The 22,754-nt window shown below is 39.7% G+C and overlaps 1 protein-coding gene across 1 annotated transcript; it reads left to right on the top strand.

Annotated features, from left to right (window-relative positions):
- Nucleotides 1–286: 286 nt before the first annotated feature.
- On the top strand, nt 287–21,159 carry LOC117244083 (protein scribble homolog). Its single transcript, XM_033513020.1, has 6 exons — nt 287–845; nt 2,998–3,234; nt 3,738–3,827; nt 4,513–4,590; nt 6,303–6,398; nt 19,913–21,159. The coding sequence occupies exons 1-6, from the start codon at nt 624–626 to the stop codon at nt 20,063–20,065; spliced, it is 876 nt and encodes a 291-aa protein (XP_033368911.1). The 5' UTR covers nt 287–623; the 3' UTR covers nt 20,066–21,159.
- Nucleotides 21,160–22,754: the final 1,595 nt, after the last annotated feature.

Genomic DNA, 22,754 nt, shown 5'->3' with positions numbered 1-22,754 from the left:
AAATTTAGTTACGTAGGCAACCTTGACACAACTTGTCATGTAAAAACTTCTGCGTGAGAAAAGTGGAGTAGTTTGGATGCATTTTGTAAGTAATGGACATTTTGGAATAACTGAACTATAATCACTTTGTAAATCAACAATTCTTAAAAGATCAATTAAGTGTTATGCTTTCTATTGGTACCATTCAATAAATGAAATATTTTATTTAATGAATAATGAAAAGGGGAGTGACAATAGTTTTTTTTAACTCAGGACATGAGATGAGATGGTCACTAAAGGTCTAAGTACTCTTGTTTGTTTTCTTAATAGTACACTTTATTGAAGACTGTTGTTGATCATTAATTCTTCTTTACAATGCTGAAGGTAGGCTTGGTCCCACATGCTCTTATAAGTGCTTAAAGGCTTCCACTGTTTTCAGCAGCCTTTGCTTGCTCTTTGTATCACAAGTAATGCCCATTAACTGGCAAAGTTAGTCTGTGTGGGACTGAAGGTACTTCTAAAGGTAAAAAAGGGAAACACCATATTTGCCAGAATCTAAAATACCTTTCAGAACTTGCCAGGCAGCTTCTGCACTTATGTACCTCAATTGCTTTCTTAAAATCTATTAATTGCCTTTTTTTTTAATGTCCTCTTTCCCTCAGGACTCTATTAAGTGGCTTCCCAAGTCTCCTAAACTGTACAGTGGCCACAACTGGAGTTCCCAGGGTTCTCGCTGGGCCTCATTGAAAGGAAAGGAGAGTTTGCATGGTGGTAACCTGTACAAATTCAGCTCTGCTAATGGAAAATGGAGAGAAGGAAGGATCAGTCCTGAGCAAGAAGCAGAGGAACTCGAGGATCCTGATGATGTAAGTAGTCTTGAATTTGGGAGAGACAGCATGTATTTATGAAGAGGCTACAGCTACTCACACTGCTGTGCAGCGAAGCACTTTGGGTTTGTGGGACCTGCACTTCTTATACTCTCATGTTCTTGCTTGTTCAATGTTCAATTCCTTCACTTTGCTTGCAATTAATCTGTCCAGCCCTCGAGAGTTGAGTTCAATCTGCAGGTTAAGATGAGTAATCTGAGCAATGATGAGGCACATTTTTACTTTACTCCTACTTATATCCCCAGTTACCAGGCTCCCTCCATCTCTTTCAGGTGAGGAGGTTGTTGGCAGCACTTGGGGCTCAGTGTCTCCCTAGGCCTGGATGGTAGAAAAGTGAGGCTGCAGTGCTTCTCCACTGCATGTTTGTTTTGGGTGGTGCTCTTACAGGAAGCTTATGTCTGTGAGCCCCTGCCTGCTGTAGTTTCTCCAGCCTGTGCCTGCCGGGTATCTGTCACCTGTGCTGCAGCCTGGCAGTCCTCTTGGTCCTAGCCTGGGAAAAGGAGGTGGTGATTGCACTCTTGCAGCCTTTCAGGACATTGCTCACCATTCTTCCTGATGTTTTCTGGGACATTAGGGAGGAATTGGGGCTTCTGCTTCTCTTCCAGGACCTCTGCTTCCTTCCTAGTCCCTGTGAGTGCTGCTGGTGTGCCCCTTCCTCCAGCCCATAGTCCTGGCTCTTGCTCATGGCTTTCTTCCCTGGCAGCCCCAGTACTGCAGATGTGTCCAGGTTAGTCAGCCTGGCACTGTAAAGAGAAGTCTCTCTCAAGAAGAGATAAACATTTTGTTTTATAGAGATAAACATAATGTTTTATGTTAGACAAGCTAAGCAAATTCCCTTTTAAGTGAAAATGGGAAGCAGTCATGCCTTGTATGCTTTCCCTGGGGTTGGCAGTGCTTCTTTCCATCCCAACCAAAAAGAGATTATGGGAAAGTGCCAATATAGATTGAAAAATAAAGTGTCCAGTCTGGGATTCTGCACAGCTGTTCAAGGTAATGCCACTGCTTTTTATTTTGGTATTAAACTTCCATGCTTAGAAAAACACTTATGGGGTTTATTTTCAGAGGTGTTGATGTGTGTTTGCTGCATCATTTCACTGCCAACAGAAAATAGAAGGATTTGGGCAATACGAAGATCTGATTTGACCTTAACCCATCAAATTAAGGAGCAAAAATCAGCTGAATATAAGTAAAGCATTTCTAAAATGTTAACAGAATTTGGGCATTGTGTCTGAATTTAATTTAACCCTTTGCCAGGAATAACTGATAGCTGGAAAACATCACTATGTTTTGCAGTCAAACTTGTCTGAAGCTTTAATTGTTTGGCGAATGTGTTTTAGATGTGTATTTCTCTTTTCAGGCCCTTGTGGTTTAGCCAACCATAGGGTGACATTGTGTGCTCCTCACTGCATCTTGGAGTAGGTTCACCCTAGGGCCAGGCTTCAGAGTAGGCTTTAGTATGCATCACCTTTCAGATTCCATTTCCAGAGGACTCCTAAATCACTTAAGTTTGCAGGTCTCCACTCACTGCCATTTGCAGCTAAAGTCAATCCAATGACTGAAACAAAGTCTTAGATATGTAGATGCAAGGTAGTGACTTGCCTTCCCTCTCACACCTATGCTTTCAAAAATGGAATGTGAGTTTTGGGGAACTATGAGAAACATTTTGTTTTCTGTATGGAAATATCTTTCATTTGCCTTGTGTGTGTGGTTTCTTCCCCCAGAGCAGTGGACTCAGTACTACAGAGCTGCCAGAGGCTGCCCAGCATAGTCTGGTTCTCATGCTCTGCCATTTTTGTAGGGCACATCAGGATTTATGCAAATGTGGATATGTGTGTGCTACATGTGCTTCTGTGTGCCAGGGAATTTAGTGAAAGACTATATGAAATCCCAGTCCTCTCCCTGTTCCCACAGTTTCAGCCTCAGTGTTGAGGGGAAACATGCCCATGGTAAAATGGTAAATAATGGTAAAATAAAAATCTTTGTATGTTTGCTGTAAAGTTCCGGTTTTGTCTTCAGTGAAGTAAGTTCTATCATAAGCAATGTGAGAGTGAGGAATGAATTCATGTTAGGGTGGGTAAGGCCTGTGTTTCAGATTCTCCTTGTTTTTACCTTTTTTATCTTTAACCCTCAGGAACCTATTTCCAAGTTTTCCGGCAGCCTTTTTGATAGAAGTGATAGCACACGAGATCAAAGAAATACCAGAACAACGCTTCAAGAAAAGCACAAGTTGGCAGTGAAAGGGAAGACCCTTCCAGGATCTAACACCAAGGTGCAGCCACCTGTGTCAGCAGCAGGCAGCTTCCCCAGCGAGAGCGGCCGGATCGCGGAGGAGCTGCGGGTGCGGGAAGTGCCGCAGCCCCCGCTGAAGGTTTGGAACTGCTGCGTGGGCTGGGCTTGCTGCTGGGGGGCTCTGCAGGTCTGGGGGACAGCCCCTGTGTCTGTGGGGAACTCCTCTTGGGTGAGGAAGTTTACAAAAGATACAAAGACAGGGGGACATTGCATGGCAGATGTGATGAGGCTTACCTTAAAGAAGGCTTTATTTGGAAGAAGAATTTCCCATTAAAAAACCCCAACAAAGCCCACTTTCCTTGTGAAACATCTCACTTTACATATCCAGCTTTGGTATTGTGAGGCTAAGTCAAAGGTACATCCAAGTGGGCACTGAGCTGAGTCTTCGTTCAATCTACGTTTTCAAAGCTGTGGTGACAAGTCTTGCATGTGCCAGTGTTGAAGTGTAGCACCATTTTTCTCCAGGCTGGGCTCCCCAGGGGCATGTCTGCTGGTGTTCAGAGTGGGAGGTAGATTTTCAATGCTCACACAATTAAAAGACAATATTTTTGATTAATCTTACCCATTATAATTCTTTTCCAGGTAACCATTACTGTGTGCAGTCAAATGGGGAGCCTTGGTATTAGCATTGCTGGTGGAAAGGGCTCATCTTCATGTAAAGAAAGTGATGAGGTGCATTTCATTATTCAAAATTTATCTAGTGATCATTAGGAATAGACTGATGAGTAGTTCCTCGAGTTACTGTGTTTTGTTGTTTGCTTTCTGAGATTGTTCTTCATGTAACGTTTCCATCTTTGTAAAGCTAACAAGGATAAACATAGGTAGCTTAATTCCCAGAGTAGGATCTGGCATTAGATTTTGATGGGAAGCTCCAGAAGGGATGATTTGGGAGACATACCTAAATGTTGTAAACCAAGGATTTTGCAAAGGCAACCTGATGGCTGAAACACTGTTGTCTCATTCTTACTTTTGCCTCAATTTGGGGTCACTCCCTTGGCAATCCACGTGCCTTCCCATCTCATTTGCTCATCCTCAGGAGCTAACTTGATTTGAGAGAAATATTTCACACATCTTCTCACTGATTTATCTTTTAAATAAATCTTTTCAGGCTGTTTTTCAGTCTGTTCCCTATGGCACAATGTAAACAATTACTGACTTTTGTTCATTGTTTTATGTGTCAGCCATGGAGGCTTTTTTTTTTTTTTTGTCTCGCAAATGTGCTAAGCTATTTAGTTTTTAATTTTATGGAGGCAACAGAACAATAAGTCTTGAAAATTAATTACTTCCCATTTGCTTTTTACATCTAAGAACAATGGGAGAAACTGTAATTTCTGAAACCTATATTTTGTGTTACCAGGGGATCCTGATTGCACGGCTGCCAAAAGATGGTCCATCAGACTTGGCTGGGGTACAAGCAGGAGACAGAGTGGCTGAGGTAGATGGGTTGTTTGTCACTGTGGAGTGTGTTCTCTTGTTGTTGTCTTTAAATCAAATCACTCAGAGTTGGGGAACTTGAGATCCAGATCTAGGCTTGCCTTAGCCTTTTAGATACTTGTCATTATGAAGAAATGATAATAACATTAAATTGTTGTATTCCTTCTTATGTTCTGGTTGTCAGATCTTTATGTTCAAAGTGCTTAACTAAATATTTACAAAGGAAAATAATGATCTTAGTAAGCAGTTATGTAAGCATAAATGCAGTTGTACTTGATCCAAGAAGCTTTCTTGTGACATGGTATTAGATTTACTAGATGAGTTCATTGCAGTTGCAACAAAGAAATAGAAACTAGATGAGCTTGTTTCCCCAAGGTAATTTTTGGTGGGAAGAGAACAGCTCAAAATAACTCCCCTGATGGAGGCTTGCAGTGCCAAGTGACAAGGGATAAATGTGTCTTGGGCTGCTCCATCTCAAGCCTCATCTCTCCTAGCAGAAGCCACATTCTTGAGCTTCAGAATTTCCCAAGACAACAAGAAAAAAATGGTCACATACAGTTTTGTGTTACATGCTTTTGATGTACTGTTTGGTTTCTACCTGCTGAGATTGGTGGAGTAGGAAGAGAATCTCTACAAAATCACTTAGAGGTGAAACCAGTCTATATTTTTTTCAGCTCTTGTTCTCTTAAACCGTCATTTATACTTGGTTAGATTAATAGTTTTCACTCCAGCATGCTCCATGTTGAATTAAGGTGGACTGGAGCAAGCAATATTGTATGTCTGTTAAATTGTCAGGAATAATGATACAACCTGTATCAGCTAAAGACTATTTTATGATAAATTACTATTTTTGTAAAATTATGCTATGGAAGTATTAAGAGACGGTGGTGTTCCGTAACATATAAATATTTTGCTAGTTTAACAGTTCTTAAAAGGTTAATTATAGATAATAATATGTATAATTTTACATTTTTATTTTCTGAAAGATATTTTAACAAATGTGTGAGAAATTCTCTGCATATTCCACATTATCAAATCATTGGGGAAAAAAACCAGAATTTTTAGTTGCTGTACCTTCTAAGCAGAGTTTCTGGTCAAGTTAGCATCTTAAAAATCAGCCCCATTGCTCAGGTTTGTCCACGAGGCTATAATTAATTTTTTATTTTGGGGTATATTTGGAATATACTAGGTGTTAATGTCTGTTCACTTAATCAACAGTGAAACAAGTGAAAAAAAGAAGAAATTTCTGTTCTAGCCTGTTCTGCCCTGCTGTTATTGCACAAATAGTTAGGATTTCTACATCTCCCACAAGATGGCAGAATCATTCATCTGTTTAAAGAATAGAGGAAACAAATCTCTGCTTTTTGTGTGTGTGTGTCACAAGAAGGAATTCATGCAATGAGTTGTGCTATAGAAACGCTAATGCTTTAAGCACAGGACTAATCTCTGTACAAATAGCAAGCATTTTTCTCTTAACACTGTGTGTTACTACTTCTTATTCTTGAACTGATAATTTCAACAGTTCAAATATAAAACTCACCAAAAATGGGAAGCAGTGAGAATTGCAATTTTATTTTATACAATGATTTTATTTTGTGTTTGTACAACCACATGTAACAGTAGGGCCAGGTGTTTGTATACTGCCTTGAGAGGGAGGGAACTCCTTAAACAGCATTCAGAATAAAAATATATTTCTGGTGTTTTCTTTTAAAGGCAACCTTTGTTTCAGAACCTGCTGCCCTTGATGCTGGTCCTACTGAAGCTTCACCCAAGGGCAGCCCCTTCCCGACAGTCAACCATGTCATAACAGTAAGTAGGACAGCCCCAGTAAACAAGAAGTCACTCTTACCTAAGAAATTTGTGTTGTCTGTCAATGCTAGCAAAGACTGGCACAGTACTCAACACATCTCAAAGATCAGAGGCCCTACCAAGAGTTTACATGGCTGTCACTGCAGCTGGGACATGGCTTCTGGAGGAGCTCAGCTCCTGGGTGAGCACCCGCGTAGCAGAGCAGGGCTTTTGAAGCACTCTGGTTTGGGGACTTTAGGGGTGGTGCCCATTCCCCTCAGTCTGAGTCATTATTCTGTTGTCTGGACTCTGTCTCCAGCTAATGGAAGGAAGGAGAAGCATTTCCAGGGTCCCTCTTTTAGGAGGGAGAGGGTGAAGTGCTACCTGGAGGTGGCCATTTTCATCTTTTGACTAGAAGAGGGATCTTGTGTCACAGGCCAAGACATTTAGGTGACTGATGAGAGAAAGCCTCCAGCACGTGTCACAGACAGAAACAGCTGAGCCTGCAGGGTGGCTTTTAGATATCCACTTTTTTCAACTTCTCTAGCAAGTTCAACTCTCTGAAGACCTATCCTAATCTTGGTCATCTATGTGCACAAATGAAACTATGGCTTTACTAGGAAGGATACAAGGTATCCTAGGATACCTTGGTATCCTGCATACAAGGTGTACTAGGATACAAGGTATCTGAATAATTAAGGTCAAAAAGCATCTTACTTGTATGGAGCTTGAAGCACCGGGAAGCAACAACTGTTTCTGCTACAGCAAATGCCGGAGGAATGCTTTGTCTGATTCCTCTTGTTTCAGTCTTTTAAAAAAAATCTTTCTCCATGAATAACATTTACAACCTAGCTAATGTCAAAAAATAATATATGTATATTATATTAAAGACTATAATCAAAGAACATATCAGTTTTTATTAACCATTTAGATAACTAAGGATTTGTTAGTTGACTGAAAAAGTCAGCAAATGGCTCATGCAACTGTTTTTCTCTGGTTTCCTGTTAATCACTGTTAAGTGTTGAGCTACAATTTTTTTTCCATGAGATAGACTAAGAAAGGTTTTCCCTTCTATTAATTGCTTAAAGAAACTTATTTTGAGGCCTCCAGCCTCCAACATCATCTTCTGAAACATTTAGACCAGTTTTATTTTCCAGCTTAAAACACATCAGTTTGGGATTTTTTTTTGGTCCAGTTTTACCTGGTAGCTGTTTCTTACAGTCTTTATTAGCATTGCAGGAAGCATGAGGCTTCCTGTTAGAGGAAACACTGTTGAAAGGGTTCATTCATACATTAGTGGTGGCCTGGATCTGTTGCAGTAGTATCTCACTTCTAGTCTTTTCATCCAAAAATAAGAAATTATTGTATTTTTATGTGTATACCTTCCTTTAAAGTTCTTCAGCTGTAGTGGGAGAAGGAGGAGGCAGATTAGACTGAGATGCTTAATATAGAGCACAGTACTCAGAGGGAGTCAACTGACTGAATATGTTCTGAATGTCAAAAGTAACTGATGTGCAAGTTCTTTTGTGAGGAAAGATTTGTATTTCTGGTTTTGTTTATTTTTTGAAATAAAAATCTTTGTGCTGTAGCAAATTATATATGTTATTGCCTGTAACCTGGAGCAGCATTCATCAATTTCAGGGATTACGGGCTTGTGGGGAGTATCCTGCTGAATTGGGACTGCTCAATTTCTCACCTGTTCTCACTCTGAAGTCCCTCTTATTCCTTAGTAACAGAAGGAAATCTTTACTATCTGAAAAATATTTAAAGCCTGGCTTCTCATGTAGAACTTGCTTTGCATGTTCAGATAAGCAGGTGGCAGTAGGACCTTAATGCAGAATCTTCTTCTGTGACAGGAATATAGGAAGGTTCATTTCCTCTGTGTTACTGGTCAGGTTTCAATAAAAGATGGTAGTCTACATCACAGGAGGGAAGGACTGAAGCATAATGGCAGAGAAATCAGAGACTCCTATTCCTATTCTGCAAAAATTGAATATGTGCCAGATGGTGCCATCTTTCTTCTCCCTCTCTTCCATGTCATCATCCTGCCTTCCAGCAGATTCTGTCTTCATCTGTTCATTAGTACTGAATTTTTAAAAACATCCTCTTTGCATATGCTCTCTGTGATAATATTTGGTTTATTCTTGCTAACCACAGCCCACCCCATCTCTGAGCCTGCTGCTCTGGCATTACAACAGGCAACGCTGCTGCCAGGTTCAGGTTTCCTCTCTGTTTTCCACAGGCTTGGTTGCTCTAACTGCTGCTAAAAGGCTCATTTAATTGTTAACTCATCCAGCCAAACTCAATTTCAAACCCTTTGTGCCAGCTTTAAGATTTCATGACAGTGTGAATGACCAGTAATTAATTGGACAAACGAAATGTTCTTTTACAGTGAGTCATTGTTTTGCAAAGGAAAAATGAGAATCTTCCTTGGTTTTAATTATGATTGAGAATTTTGCTGACATGTAGATAGAGGCCTCAGAAGTTTAATTACAAGTAGATAGTTTTTACATACAGTATTTTATAGACTTGCCTCAGTTATGCTAATCACACCTCTAAAATATGAAAACATATTTTACTTTGTTTATATATATATATGTGTATGTATGTACAATTATTTGAATTGAACTTAAAAAATATCAGGGATATAAACAAATAACCACGCTGACTTTAAAGAAGGAACTTCAGCTTGAATTTTGGAGTCTCCATTTCCAGTTCTGTTATTATTTCCTATCCATTCTCTCGAGCATAGAGCCAACTCTTCACAGTCTTTTTCCATCATAAATATTTTCATTCAACCTCGGACTGAAATTCCCAGAGGTTTTTGTCTGACTGAATGGAGAGTGTTGACAGATTTCAGCATCTTCTATAGTTTCATAACATGCATCATCATTCCATCTTCTTTGAGTCATTTTTGGGACTATCAATATAATAAGGATATTAGATACTTTGTAATTAATATCAAGTCTTCAAGATATTTTAATCTAGTATTTGACTTCAATTGTTAGCTTATTATTTGGCTTAATTTTATGCCTCTGCCCTGGAAATTTCCTCAAATATATTTTTTGTATTGTTCACCAGGGATACAAGTGTCACTGATACTGGGATTTTCAAGAAAGGTTAAAGTAAGAGTTACCAATTAAAAGTAATTGTGTGCATAAATAAATAAATAAATTGTGAAGCTTACAGTACTGAAAAAATCTGAAAAACTTCTTCAGGTTAAAAAAGCCAAGTGTTTTGGCTGCTCTGTTAATAATGCAGAGATACCAAGTGTTCCTAAATCTGCTGAGAAAACAGACAAGTGCACTCGAACCTGTAACATGTATCAAAATGAAATCCTCTTGCGCCTGCAGGAAGTGCATAAGCAGATACACCATCTCCCACAGCATGCAGTTGCTGGACTTCTGCCTTTGTCTCATATTGTTCATATGCAAGTTGTGAGAAATCTTACATGGATGAGCATCCCAGCAGCAGCAACCTTCTTCATTTCCAGCTGATAAACACTTTTCAGGGAAAAACACTGACCCACTTACGTTAGTTAAAAATCTGCAAAAATCTAATTATCAGACCCTTTATTCATCTGAGAATGTTCTAAACATATCAGAAAATTGAAATCAAACAACATAAAATAAAACTTGTTTCTTCAGTCATTGTCTTTGTTCAATTTTAAAAGCAAAGCCAGTGAAGTACTCAGGTCAGAGAAGCAGCGTAAGAAGGAGACAAGTAAAGTGAGATTCAGAATGTCCTTATCATGAACAAAGCCAGGTTTCTTCTTGAGCTTGTTTCAAACAGTAAAGACCTTGCTCACATCACATAGAGTGTTTGACTGACCTGTAGCACCATAAGATCTACTACTTCAAGTTTCTTAGGAAGAACTGCTTTTCCCTTCTCCAAAACATTTTCATGACTCTTTTAATCTTGTCAGGTAAGGGTATTGGTGTTTTTATGTTATTTTTTTTTCTATTCTGACAAGCTAAGTTAGTTTTAGAAGTCAGGAATCTAACTCTCTACTGCCTTGCATCTTGTGCATACATCTGCAAAGAAGCCTATGAGCCTTGTTGGTTTAACTAACCTTAGTCATTGAGTGAACTTCAGTGGAGTGTTAGCACCCATGTGCTGTGTGATTGCCTCCTCCACTTCATCTCCTAGTTTGCTTCTGCTTTTATCTAAGCAACTGAGTATTTCTGAGTCACGATGAAAGATGGAAGATAAAAGGTGTGTGTTGTAGACACTGTGTTTGCCTCCATAGTGTAGTGGTTAGGGAACTTTGTGAATTTGAAATTAAGTTCCTGGTCTCAACAAATGCTTCTGTTTGCACAGTGTATCTTTTTCCTCTCTTCCTTTTAAGTAGTTTTCTCACAGCACTCAGTCAAAATGGTTTCATTTCAAACTTTAAGTTCTTGGATTTTGCAAAGCTTGTAATTAACTGCTAAATAGAAAAAAACTTTTTAAAAGATAGGACATTAATTGACCTTTTCAAGTTACCATATTAAAATACCTCCACATTAGAGAAAATCTACAAAGTGAGCCCATCATATGGTAGACAATTATAAGCACTGCAGACAATATAAGCAAAAACATACAAAAGATGAACTGACTCAAGCAAGGCACCTTGAACTGTGCTGTAGGATGTAGATATTATTTGAGAATAAAAGAGGGTAAGTATTAAAAAAACTACACAAATGATAAGCAATGTCTCCCCTTGTGAGAGGCATCCTCACGGACTCTGCAGGAGTACTGCAGGGGAAGAGTACTGAGTTTCTGCAAGGTTTTCAGACAGCCACTGCCTTTCACAGGGGTGATGAGTTCTCTTCAAAAAATCAAAGGGTTGGCAGCTTGGACCACCGGTAGCACTGCTTATGGGGACAATGCCTTTTCAGTCTCCCGATGGGGTCAGAGCAATGCATTTTCTTTCATGTTTTCATCGCATCGGGCCGTAAATGATTACACACTTATATGAAAGCACTCATATGAAAATCTGTAAATCAGGTTCCAGTGTCAGGGAAGTCACTATCCAGTGGTGCATAAGAAGATGAAAGAAATGGAGCAAGAATGATTTTTCATACACAATTTGAATCTTTTAAGAGCCTTTTGTGCTTGACAGCATTGCAGATATGACATGATGAGGATTGATCTTCCATTTATGTTGTGAGTTTGACAGAACTCCATCTTTCTTGCCTTGTGCATTGCCCTTGGGAGGCACTTGGCAGAGAGCAAGAGCAGAAAGGGGCTTTGCTCTAAATTTGACATGACCAAATATTATATATACTGCATGCTGGAAGACAGATGAAACATGCAAGATGTTCTCTTGCTATTCAAGAAGCAGAGAAAATACTCAGATTTAAAACTGCGCTGTAAAATATATCAATATCTAGAAAATTCACACGGGAAATTTCCATAGAATCATAGAGTGGTTTGGGTCTGAGTGGACCTTTAAAGATCATCTTGTACGCCACTTGTAGTAACCAGGGACATCTTCCACCAGAACAGGTTGCTCAGAGCCCTGTCCAACCTGTCCTTGAATATTTCCAGGAATGGGGCATCTACACCTCTCTGAGAAATCTGTTCCAGTGTTTTACTGCTTGTCTGCTTCATTGACTTCCTGGAAATCATACTGAGCTGAATTAGATTTTGAAGTAAATCACTGTGCATAGTGTGGGGACAGCAGCAGGGAAGAGGGATAGAGGGATGGGCTGGTGGGGTAGCCCCTGCTCGTGGCTCTCACCAGGTTGCTGCACACAAAACTGAGGCAACACTCCCAAAAGCACGGTGCCAAAGCTATTCTGTCAGTGCTTGAGAGTAGTGTGGCTGTTCCAAGGGCAAGGATGAACTGAATTATGTGCTGCCCTCTCCCAGCCCCAAGCAATAAAAGGTGTCATGAGCCGGTTGCTCCCTGAGTGCAGCAGCACAGGTCACACAGATTTCCTTGTGCACAGGTCTTCTGTAGCCAAGTGTAATGAGGTGCTTCATCCATGCCTCACCAAAGATTTATCTTCCCCAGAGTGCCTGAGAGGTTTATACCTCTCTCTCCATCCACCTTCACAATTTCTGAAGTTTGGCCAGAGTCAAACACAGCAGTAAAATTGCATTGTGAAGTGTCAGGGAAAGGGATGCAACCAGGGATTTCTGTGACCAGGCGAGTTGAGGGAGCACCATAAAACACATGCTTATTGAAACGTCCCTGATATGCTATAAAAGGGGAGCTATGTTGCATGTCTTGATGGGGTTTCCAGATTTATGTGTTTCCAGACACACAGCAGTGCATCAGCTGGTTTGTGTCCCATGCCCTGCCACCCTGCCCCAGCTGCGCCCTGGCTGCTGTGCCAGCTCCCACCTGGAGATGGTGTTGCTTGTGAGTAATGAACTCCAAGGAACTAATTTGATCTCTTTCTCTCTCTTTGACTTGTATTTCCTTGTTTGTTGTTGGGGAGAAGGTTGCATTTATCTATTGTTGCTGACATCAGTTAAGAACACCATCAGATGCTGGTTTGTTGTGAACTGTGCAGCAGTGGATCTGCCCCTTCTCTGCTGTTCTGTTGGATGCATTTTTGCATCTTCTTTTTAAAAATTTTGTTTAATAGTCCAGCTGTGTAATACTTCTTAGGTATGAGTAAATGCCCTACTTAACTAAATTCGATTTAGACAGTTTCTTCTGTGAATACAGTCATCAAATGTGATCCTTTGCATCTAGCAGAGGACTGTTTTTGTTTAGTGAGAAGTCTAAATTTCCTGTTCAGGTCTAAATTACTTCCATCCCCAATGATGACAAAACAGGTAAGACTAACTATGAAATCATAACATTATTAATGAGGTTTACGTAAACCCCTGCACATGCTCTCAACTGTGTTCACAATTTTGTTTTCCCCTGTTTTCCCCAGTTAAAGGGTACCATCCTTAGCACTGGAGTCAGTGAAGATCAACTGTAAAGTCAAATTTAAAAAATAGGAATTATTTAGATACATGGAGCTGAGCTAGGCAGGCATTCCTATTACAGGTATTTTCTAGCTGAGGAATGTTTCCTTAAAAAAATTACCTGTGTGAACTAGAGTTAAAAGTATGTCTGGTTTTCTTCCTAAAAAAGATCAATCCAAATTCTTTTTTCCTGCCCTTATTCCATCAAACTTTGGCCTTTCATGTGTTGTTTCACCTTGTGATTTGTAGCCTCTGTCCCCAGCAGCTGGCCTTGCTGCCAGCTGTGATTTGCCCTGTCGCTGCTGGTTATGCCTTTGATGTGAAGCTTGGCTTGTAGCTGTGACTGTTGCATTGAGAACTTCCCTCTCTGGCTAATATTGGAGTAGGGACCTGTGGGCTGGGAGAGGCCAGGGGAAGGGAAAGGTTTATAAAAGAAAAAAAAGGATGATGGGGTTTGTTCTGTTCGGTTTTAGTTTTGAAAAAAATATAAAAAAAGATATAATGAGCTGTCTTTCATGGACTGTTCTGCAACTTTTTGGACAGACATTTTGATTAGAAGTAGGTAAGGAAAGCATATGTGCACATCTGGAAGTTAAAAATTACTCAATGTTAACCAGTGCTGGCAAGACATCTCAGTTAATACATTTTATTTTAAAAACTGCTTTCAAGCATCATAGCTAGTTGTAGGTTTGTTCCTATCCTGTTTCAGTATGAAAGAACTTTTGCAGCCAGCATTGCAGTTGAATTGCCCCATTTGTTTAGATGGCTTTATTTTACTTCCTGCAGAGGATCAGGAGTGCACAGGCAGCCCCTGTCTGTGCTCCAGGTGAAGGACTCCAGGTTTCAATGTAGGCTGTTAATCCTGATGCCTTAAGAGGCTACCTAGGAGAGAGGCTAGACAGTATTAAAGGCTTGAAGTAGGGATTTATTTAAAGGCTTTTACACCTTGGACAGTACAAGAGCCCAGCTCTGGCTTGACCCAAGATGATGACAGGTCACAAGTTTTCACACTTGTATAAGTTTTTGTCCATTTACATGTTGGGGTTAATTGTCCTATTACAGCTTCAGGTTATGAAGTCCCATCATCCCAGATTGCTCTTCTGAATTTGCTGTTGTTTATACTTTTTGGGCCTGAAGCTGCAGCAGTGTCCTTGGTTCTCAGGCTGGAAAAGGATGGTTTTGTCTAACTAAATTGTGAAGAAAACTTGCTAACACTTTATATGAAGCTCAGAGTTATATACTAATGCAGTACAGAATCTGGAAAATATGAAAGTTAAAACTTAAAACATCAATCCCATTAAATGAGAATGTCTGAAATAATTTGATATTTAGTTATGTGTGATTCAAACAAAACGGAGCTTTTTTAGTGTAGAAAGTCCTAGTGGTTATGTTAAAAAAAGTGACACAAACAAGATAATGGAAGAAGTTTCCACAGTGAGACCACTGGTTTTCTACAGGACGTGTCCATTTTGAAGTTTACTTTTTAGACACTGAAAATGTAATTTCAGGGGAAAATGGAAAAACAGTAACTTGCTTCAACTAATTAATGATGCATTTTTCTTAAAAAAGTATTCTATGTATTTTGACAATTTGAGATTGAATAGTAGTTCCACTATTGCTTAAATAATGATATTTAAAGCCTGACGATAGAAAGTGAGTAGGAGGACTTGGCAATTTCAACATAAGTATTTTAGACATGTTCAAACAGTGCTGAGTAACAACCAGTGGAGAAAACAATGGCATAATAGAAAATCTAGATAATTTGTCCTCCTACACAGGCATAATTTTTTTTTTTTCAGAATTATCTACAGAAGGTGGAAGTTTCACACCTTCCCACATACCTTAGACAAGCAACTCAGGTGCCTCTACTGGAAGGGTTTTCCTTATTGCCATCCTAAATGTCACTGACTTTCCCTGTCTGTATTGGGCAGTGGAAATAATTTGCTTTCTCTTTGCTGTGCCATTTTTTCCACATAGGAAGTCTGTTCTCCTGTCTTCTCTTGATCATGCTGCACCAGGAAATGTACATTCAAATACAAATTGTAAAGACCAGCTCCAAGAGCAAAGCTTGCCTATTTAATAGGGTAAGGCTGAGGTCAGTGAGGATAATCAGGGAAATATGAAAGCAAAGGTAAAATCCCCCCAGGATTCTGGGAAGAGAAGTACTGGGTTTGAGGAAAGAATGTAACAAAATAAAATGCAAATTTAGAGTTGCTGAGTTTCGTTACTTTCTTTTGTTAGGTTTTTTTTCGTTTTGTTTTGGTTTTGTTGTTGTTGTTTGGTTTGTTTATTTTGTTTTGTTTTTAAACAAAACTGAAAGAGTAAAGGAAGCTGATACAACTTATATTGTGATGTTCCTGGAACTTGGGTGAATGTGAAGGCAGTGATAGAGAGTGCTGGGTTCTTAGGGGGTGGTTAGGTGAAGATGGTTAGGTGGTTAGAAATGTGATGTGTGTTTCTTACATCCATTTTGTGTTGGTTTTGGTTTATAGAGGAGCTTAACTGATAACTTTTGCTGCAAGGAGAGGGAGACTAGAGGCCTGAGCCTCTTTTCATTGAATTAGAATGAATTGTTATGTACAAATATGTGCTCTATTACTTAGATACATTTGCAATTGCAAATACAATCCTCAACTGAAAGTGTTTTTTCATTGGTACCTACAATTCAGATTTGAGGAAATAGGCTCCTCAGCATCCTGTCAGGGAGAGAGGCACAGAGGAGGTTGACTGGCTGCAGGGGAAGGAGCAGTGATGGTTTAGGGACAGCAGTGGCATAAGTTCACATGGGGTTTCAGAGGGAGAGTGGGCAGGGAGATGTGCTGAGAGCAGAGGGATGGAGAATAAAGCTGCACTTGGACCAGGACATTTGATTTGTTAGAAAGACTCAGCAGTATGTCTCCAAATCAGCATGAGTCAGTGTATGTGTGAGCTTTCACCTGCCTGGAGAGGGTACAGAGGGGCTGCTCTGATCAGACCTGAGCCCACTCTTCTTTTGGGAGTGTAGGTTTCCAGCTTTCCAGCACTTCTGGGCTGAGGCACTGTTCAGCCTCTTCTGTAGAAGATTGGTTGTTCATTTAGTGCTGGTTCCTCTTTACCTGCAGCAACATGAAAGATTAGATGTAAGACTTCCCCAACACCATGTATTTTGTGGAGCAGTTAGTACAATTACCAAAGAAATGTCAAAAGAGCACTTTTCATCTATTAAGTTTACTTTATAATTTTTAGACCTGGTTCATCATAATATTTGAAACATAGTATGCAAGCAGTCATGAAATGTTTGAAGAAAATATTTTAGAGAATTAGTTTTGGTTCTTTGGAAACCGAGGAGCAGAAACCATGCTGAAAAAAGTCTTTTCTTCAAAAGGACCAATAGGTACTGGTGACTCTGCATTGCTAATGAAATACATGTCTGTCATGGGGCGGTGTGCACACGTCTGTTTTTGAACAGCACAGTGCACAAAGAAGGGTATTCCCTGAGCTTTGAACTGACAGCTCAATGAAATGCAAAGCCTGGTCCTGGATATGACTGTAGGTAACTTAGGGCATAGACCTCTGCAATAGTTCTTGAGGTGTCAGAATTTCATTATGTGACCCAGTAAACCACCTGTATGTACAGATGTGCATTTGCTGTACTGCAAAGCAGCTGTCTGCTGGCTGTTGTTAAGCAAAAGCATCTTTCAGCAAAGAGCAGAACCATCCAGTACAAGGAAAGCTTATAAATGAGGTCATGTGTGCATGACAAAAACAAATCATCCCAGGAGTTGTAGCTTGGCCAGTGCTTAGGATCTATATAGGTTATTTGAAGCTTCCAGAAATATGTCCTTAGTTTAAGCAGAAGGAAAAGAAGGGGAAAAAAGGTATATGATTGGGAACTCAGTATACCAAAATATACACTAAATTTCACATGAAATTAGTTTACATCTACCAGGGGTGAGATTCAGCTCTGGACTGAGACCTGAGCTTTGGTGTCTATGTGTAGTGTGCTGTGAGCTGGGGGGAGTCAGAATTAATATCAGGGGAGCCTGGGGAATAATTAATTTTACTTCAATGCAGAAACCTCCTGGCTGAAATGGCAGTAGCCACAAAGCATATATATGCTTGTGTCATTTCCTAAATCATACATCACATCATCAAGATAATGTACAGCGAGGAAATAATATATTATTAATACAATATAATATACACAATTGAGTTGTGTGGTGTCAACATTAAATGTTCTTATGAAGTAGAAGTAGCTGATAAATAAGAAGTACTAACTTTCCTGAAAATTTTCACAGTGCTTGTAAGATAGCCACTTTATTTATTACACATTATCATGTTACCTGTTTGTTACATATATTGACTCACCTTTGTATGTTTTCATTGCATGTTAAACCTTTTTTGGAAAGCAGTAAAAAGGAGGATGATTTTGTGCATCAGAGTGAAATTTGTAATAATCCATTCATTGATAAAAACAATTAGTCATACATTATTTGACTGTACATAAAGAGCCTGACACTTTTTTGTTCCTCAGTTACAGCATTTAAATTAGTTTTTAAACATTGCAATATAGTTCTCAAAGAACACAAAGTTCTTGTCCAAAAAAAAAGGAATCAATTCCATATATGCATATTCTATTGATATTTTCTTTTAATGTTTACCTTAAACATATTTTGTCAGTAAAGAAGCCAAATATGCAAATTTTCAAAGATCAGTAATTGATATGATATATGGTTCTTAATTAATCCTTTACTGCTTTTGGGGGATCAACTAAATGAATAATGAACTTAAATTTATTTTTCATATTTACTTGTGTTTATTTTTTAAAAATATTTTATTTTTTTTTTACCTATAGAGGGTTTTTTAAAAGATTAGTTAATGAGAGGAAAGGGCAATTTATCTTAATTTTGCTTTATCAATGGCTTTTTGTCATAAAACAAAAAATGAAAGGAGGGCCAAGGGAAATCATTCTTTATTGGATGTGATAAGAAACATAGAGACAAAAGATAAGGAAGTCTGAGGTACTTAATGCCTTCTTTGCCTCAGTCCTTACCAGCAAGACCAGTTGTTCTCTGGGTGCCAGTCCCCTAAACAGTAACACAAAGACAGGAAGTAGAACGGAACCCCCATAAACCAAGGGGAAATGTTCAACACCTGCTGCACAATTTAGACACACACGTGTCCCTGGGGCCAGGTGGAATCCACCCAAGGGTACTGGGAGAGCTGGTGAAGTGCTCACCAAGCCCCTTTCACCATCTTTTGGCAGTCCTAGCTGCCTGGGAAGGTCACAGTTGACTGAAAGCTGGCAAATGTGATTCCCATCTAGAAAAGGGGCTGGAAGGAGGATCCAGGAAACTTCATCTTGACTGACCTAATCTGTAACAAAGTGACCCACTTAGATGTTATCTACCCAGAATTTTGTAAAGCCTTTGACTTAATTTCCCACAGTACTCTCCTGGAGAACCTGGCTTCTCATGTCTTGGACAGGGACACTGTTTCTGGGTGAAAAACTGATTGGATGGCCAGGCCCAGAGGGTGGTGGTGAATGGTGCTACATTCAGCTGGTGGCTGGTCACTAGTGGTGTTTCCCAGGACTCAGTACTGGGACCAGTCCTCTTTAATGTCTTTATCAATGATCTGGGTGAGTAGACTCAGTCCATCCTCAATGGGTTTGCTGATGACACCAGGCTGGGTGTGAGTGTTGATCTGCTGGAGGGTAGGAGGGCTTGGCAGAGGGATTTAGGAGGCTGGATTGATGGTCCAAGGCCAGTTGTGTGAGGTTCAATACGGCCAAGTTCTGCCCTTCAGTCACAACAACCCCATGCAGAGCTACAGATGGGGGCAGAGTGGCTGGAAAGCTGCCCAGTGGAAAAGCTGGACCTCAGCTGGCTGAACATGAGCCAGTGTGTGTCCAGGTGGCCAGGAAGGCAGTGGCATCCTGGCCTGTGTCAGCAGTAGTGTGGCCAGCAGGAGCAGGGCAGGGATTGTCCCCCTGTACTGGGCACTGCTGAGGCCACACCTGGAGTGCTGTGTCCAGTTCTGGGCCCCTCCCTGTGAGAAAGACACTGAGGGACTGGAGCGAGTCCAGGGAAGGGCAGCGGAGCTGGGGAAGGGTCTGGGGCACGAGTCCTGTGAGGAGCAGCTGAGGGAGCTGGGGGTGTTCAGCCTGGAGAAGAAGAGACTCAGAGGAGATCTCACCTGCCTGATAGGAGATGTAAAAAGGTGGGGGTTGGTCTTTTCTGCCATATAATAAGTGACAGGGCAAGAGGAAATGGTCTGAAGTTGTGCCAGGGTAGGTTTATATTGGATATTAGGAAAAAAGTCTTTACAGAAAGGATGTTCAAGCATTGGAGCACACTGCCAACGAAGCGGCTGAGTCACCATCCCTGGAGGTATTTAAGAGACATGTAGTTGTGGCACTTAGGGACATGGTTTAGTGGTGGACTTGGCAGTGCTGGGTTAGTAGCTGATGATGTTAAAGGTCTTTTCCAACCTAAACAATTCTATGATTCTCTATGGTGTTACACCTCTCACATATTTTTTCTCATCACCTGTTTCCCCTGTCCTTTTGAAATATTCCCGTTAATCACTTTGCTTCTCTTGATATGATTCTTTTCTCTGAAATCTTTCACATCTTGCTGAAGATACCTCGGATAATCCTCACACGCCCTTCCACTTCTGATGAAGATGCCGACCAGTTGCCCCCAGACCCTGATGACTTTGAGCCTGAGGAGCCTGACAGCGCAGAAGGCCATGCCTATTCAGACTGTCTGAGCAGTGCTTTTTATTCTCCCTAATAAAGTACTTTTCTGGCAGGAGTTCATGGGTGGTTTTCTTTCCCATTGTTTGATTACATTTAATGTAGTACTTGAACCGCTATGCCTTATTTATAGTGAAAACCATTACATGGAGGATGGATTTGTGAGAAGAACCCTGTTTGTACTTTTTTGCCTTGAACTTTCCTTTGGCAAGAACTTGTGAACCTGAAAGAAAATGCACGGGGTCAAGTTATGTGAATGACAACACATGTTTCAGTAGCCACTTGGAAAGGTATCCTTCAGCACCTAAATGTAATGGAGAAAAAAGCAGGTGATTTTTATTCAGGAGGTAGTTTACCCGTTTGGAAATACACTGAAAAAAATTGTATAGTTGGGTGGGATTTTTAAAATCTTGTGTCCATGTTTTGTCTATACAGCTCATCCTTTTATCTCCCCCAGATTCCTTTGATTTGTCCATTTTAATGTCATTTTTTATGAGAACTAAAAGAAATACTGTCTTTAAATAGTGCTGGGTTTTTTTACCCATTGAGAAATGTTATCTGTGCTGGAATTCTGTATCTCATTCTATTGTAATAAAGAACAATTTCTCCTGTTATATCAGTAATGTGAATGTATATCAGATTTGAACAGGACCTGTAAGTTGTATTTTATTACAACAGAGGCAGGAGGCACTTTATGCAGCTATGTACCTGACAGTGAAGCGAGAAGCAATTTCTTATGCATGAGGAACTGTCTGAAACTTATTTTTTTTCCTGACTTGTATATAAGCAGAACACTTTGCCTTACTGCAGTATGCCTGTATTTCACATATATATATATATGTGTGTGTGTGTGTGTGTGAGAGAGAGAGAGAGAGTGAGGTAAGCATTTAAAAACAAATTGTCCTGTACACCAGTTTTCAATCCTTTAATTCTCTTCACTGCTATTCAGGTTTCTAATGCATTTTAAGCTGTTTAAGAAGAACCATTTGGGACTGTTCTTTATTTGGGGTTCCACGGTGCTGCCTTAAATCAGAGGTGGGGTCTGGCCCTGCCAGATTTGAATGCCATGACTTTCTTTTCATGTACATTAAGTGTGCATTGATGTTTTTTATGATGCTTATACAGTGTATTTTCCTGTAAATATAATATAGCACAATTCAGTAACCCGGTAAATCCTCATCTTTTATTCACATTCTTGAGAAAGATTTCTCAGGTGATTATTCATATATAACTTCAATGAATGCTGGTAGCTGGCTTTAACAGAATTATAAAGTTCCCAGGAGGGTATGGCTGTCACAAAGAGAACAATATCCTACTAACAAAAGGGATATTTTACTTTGAAAAGATGGATTTGCACTAACACTATGCTATCAGGTTAATGGCATCCACTTTGTTTTTTTATTATCTTGTGCATCTGCATTTTAATTTACAACAGCAATAGGAATATTAAGCTAACTTAATTCATTTGCAAAATAAACATCTTAGAATCTGCTATGACTGCAATATTAAAGACATTATTAATGTGTGTTAAGCATAGGCTTAAATGATATTGATAAATGAAATTATATTTAAAATATTTGTTTCCCATCTCTTCCTCCAAAATATACAGGGTCTTCCACCATGACTTAATGTTTGAGCAATGCATGTTGCAAATACATCAATCTCAGAGCCCACAAATGCTTTGGCACTATAGCTAGTAATGTGCCATTTACTACTACTTTATTGTGTCTTACTAGACTGCAAAACCCCACCTCAGCTATTGTGGATCAGCCCTAGACTGGAGAAAAAGTCGTAGTTGAAAACTAGTAAAATAAGAGTTCTGTGTAGAAATTGGTATTTTCTTCCTTTTTACTTCCCATGCGCAAGCGTTTGTTTTAGATTCTTCATTAGATCTTGGAAATCAAAACATTTGCTATCAAAATGAAAAGCTTTTAATCAAATGCTGTCACCATTCAGATAACTTTTAAACACTGAGATTTTTATCTGTCCTTTTTCTCTGATTTTCAAGGCAAATTTCATACTGCATTGTTGAGAATTTTGCTGTGAGTATAAACTTACAATGATAACACTCTCTATGGACATGGAGCTCTACAAAATATATCAGTCAAAGCCTATGCTTATTCAAGCTTTGATTAAGAAGAAACAAAATTGGTGGCAGATGATTATGTTTTGCTCTGCTCTGTGAAAAAGGGGCAGAGGTAAGGGTCAGATGCTGGTGTCATTATCAGCACTGGGTAATGTTGCTTTTGAGGTTTGGCTGCTTGATAAGAATGGGCAGAGATGGAAGGTGGAGAGGCTCAGTAGGAGTTGGTCTGTTAATGACAGTTCATATCCTGTACCCTCATTTCCTGCTGACCTGGGAGATGACTAGAGAAAGCGACTTCCTGGCTATGGAGCAGTCACTTGGTTTTTGGGAGGAATGGAATTCTCCTCTTTCTCAGCTGCCACATCATTTAAAAGATAGCTATGAGAATATATAATGCTTTATTAATGTATTTAATTAGCCCCATCTCATTGTTACATCCATCATTGTGGAGGAAGGCATGGCAAACAGTCCCAGTCCATGTGGGAGGGAAGACTTCTTTTGGTGTGTAACTAATCTATTGATGTATATTTTACAACCCAGGAAAATTTGGTTTGCTGGGATATAGCAATAATATTCAGGGACATCATGTATATAGCTGAAACAATGGATATCTGACAGAAAAGAAGTCTATTGTTCCATT

The sequence above is a fragment of the Parus major genome, chromosome 3, assembly GCF_001522545.3.
Source record: "Parus major isolate Abel chromosome 3, Parus_major1.1, whole genome shotgun sequence".
Lineage (NCBI taxonomy): Eukaryota > Metazoa > Chordata > Aves > Passeriformes > Paridae > Parus > Parus major.
The sequence above is the reverse complement of the archived record's forward strand: the minus strand, read 5'-3'. Positions and strand labels throughout refer to the sequence as shown.

Excerpts from the sequence above, each read along its gene's own strand:
- LOC117244083 (XM_033513020.1), top strand. The coding sequence starts at position 624 with ATGTCCTCTTTCCCTCAGGACTCTATTAAGTGGCTTCCCAAGTCTCCT. Across the intron at positions 4,591-6,302 it reads CAGGAGACAGAGTGGCTGAG|GCAACCTTTGTTTCAGAACC; the intron begins GTAGATGGGTTG and ends TTTCTTTTAAAG. Across the intron at positions 6,399-19,912 it reads CAGTCAACCATGTCATAACA|ATACCTCGGATAATCCTCAC; the intron begins GTAAGTAGGACA and ends ATCTTGCTGAAG.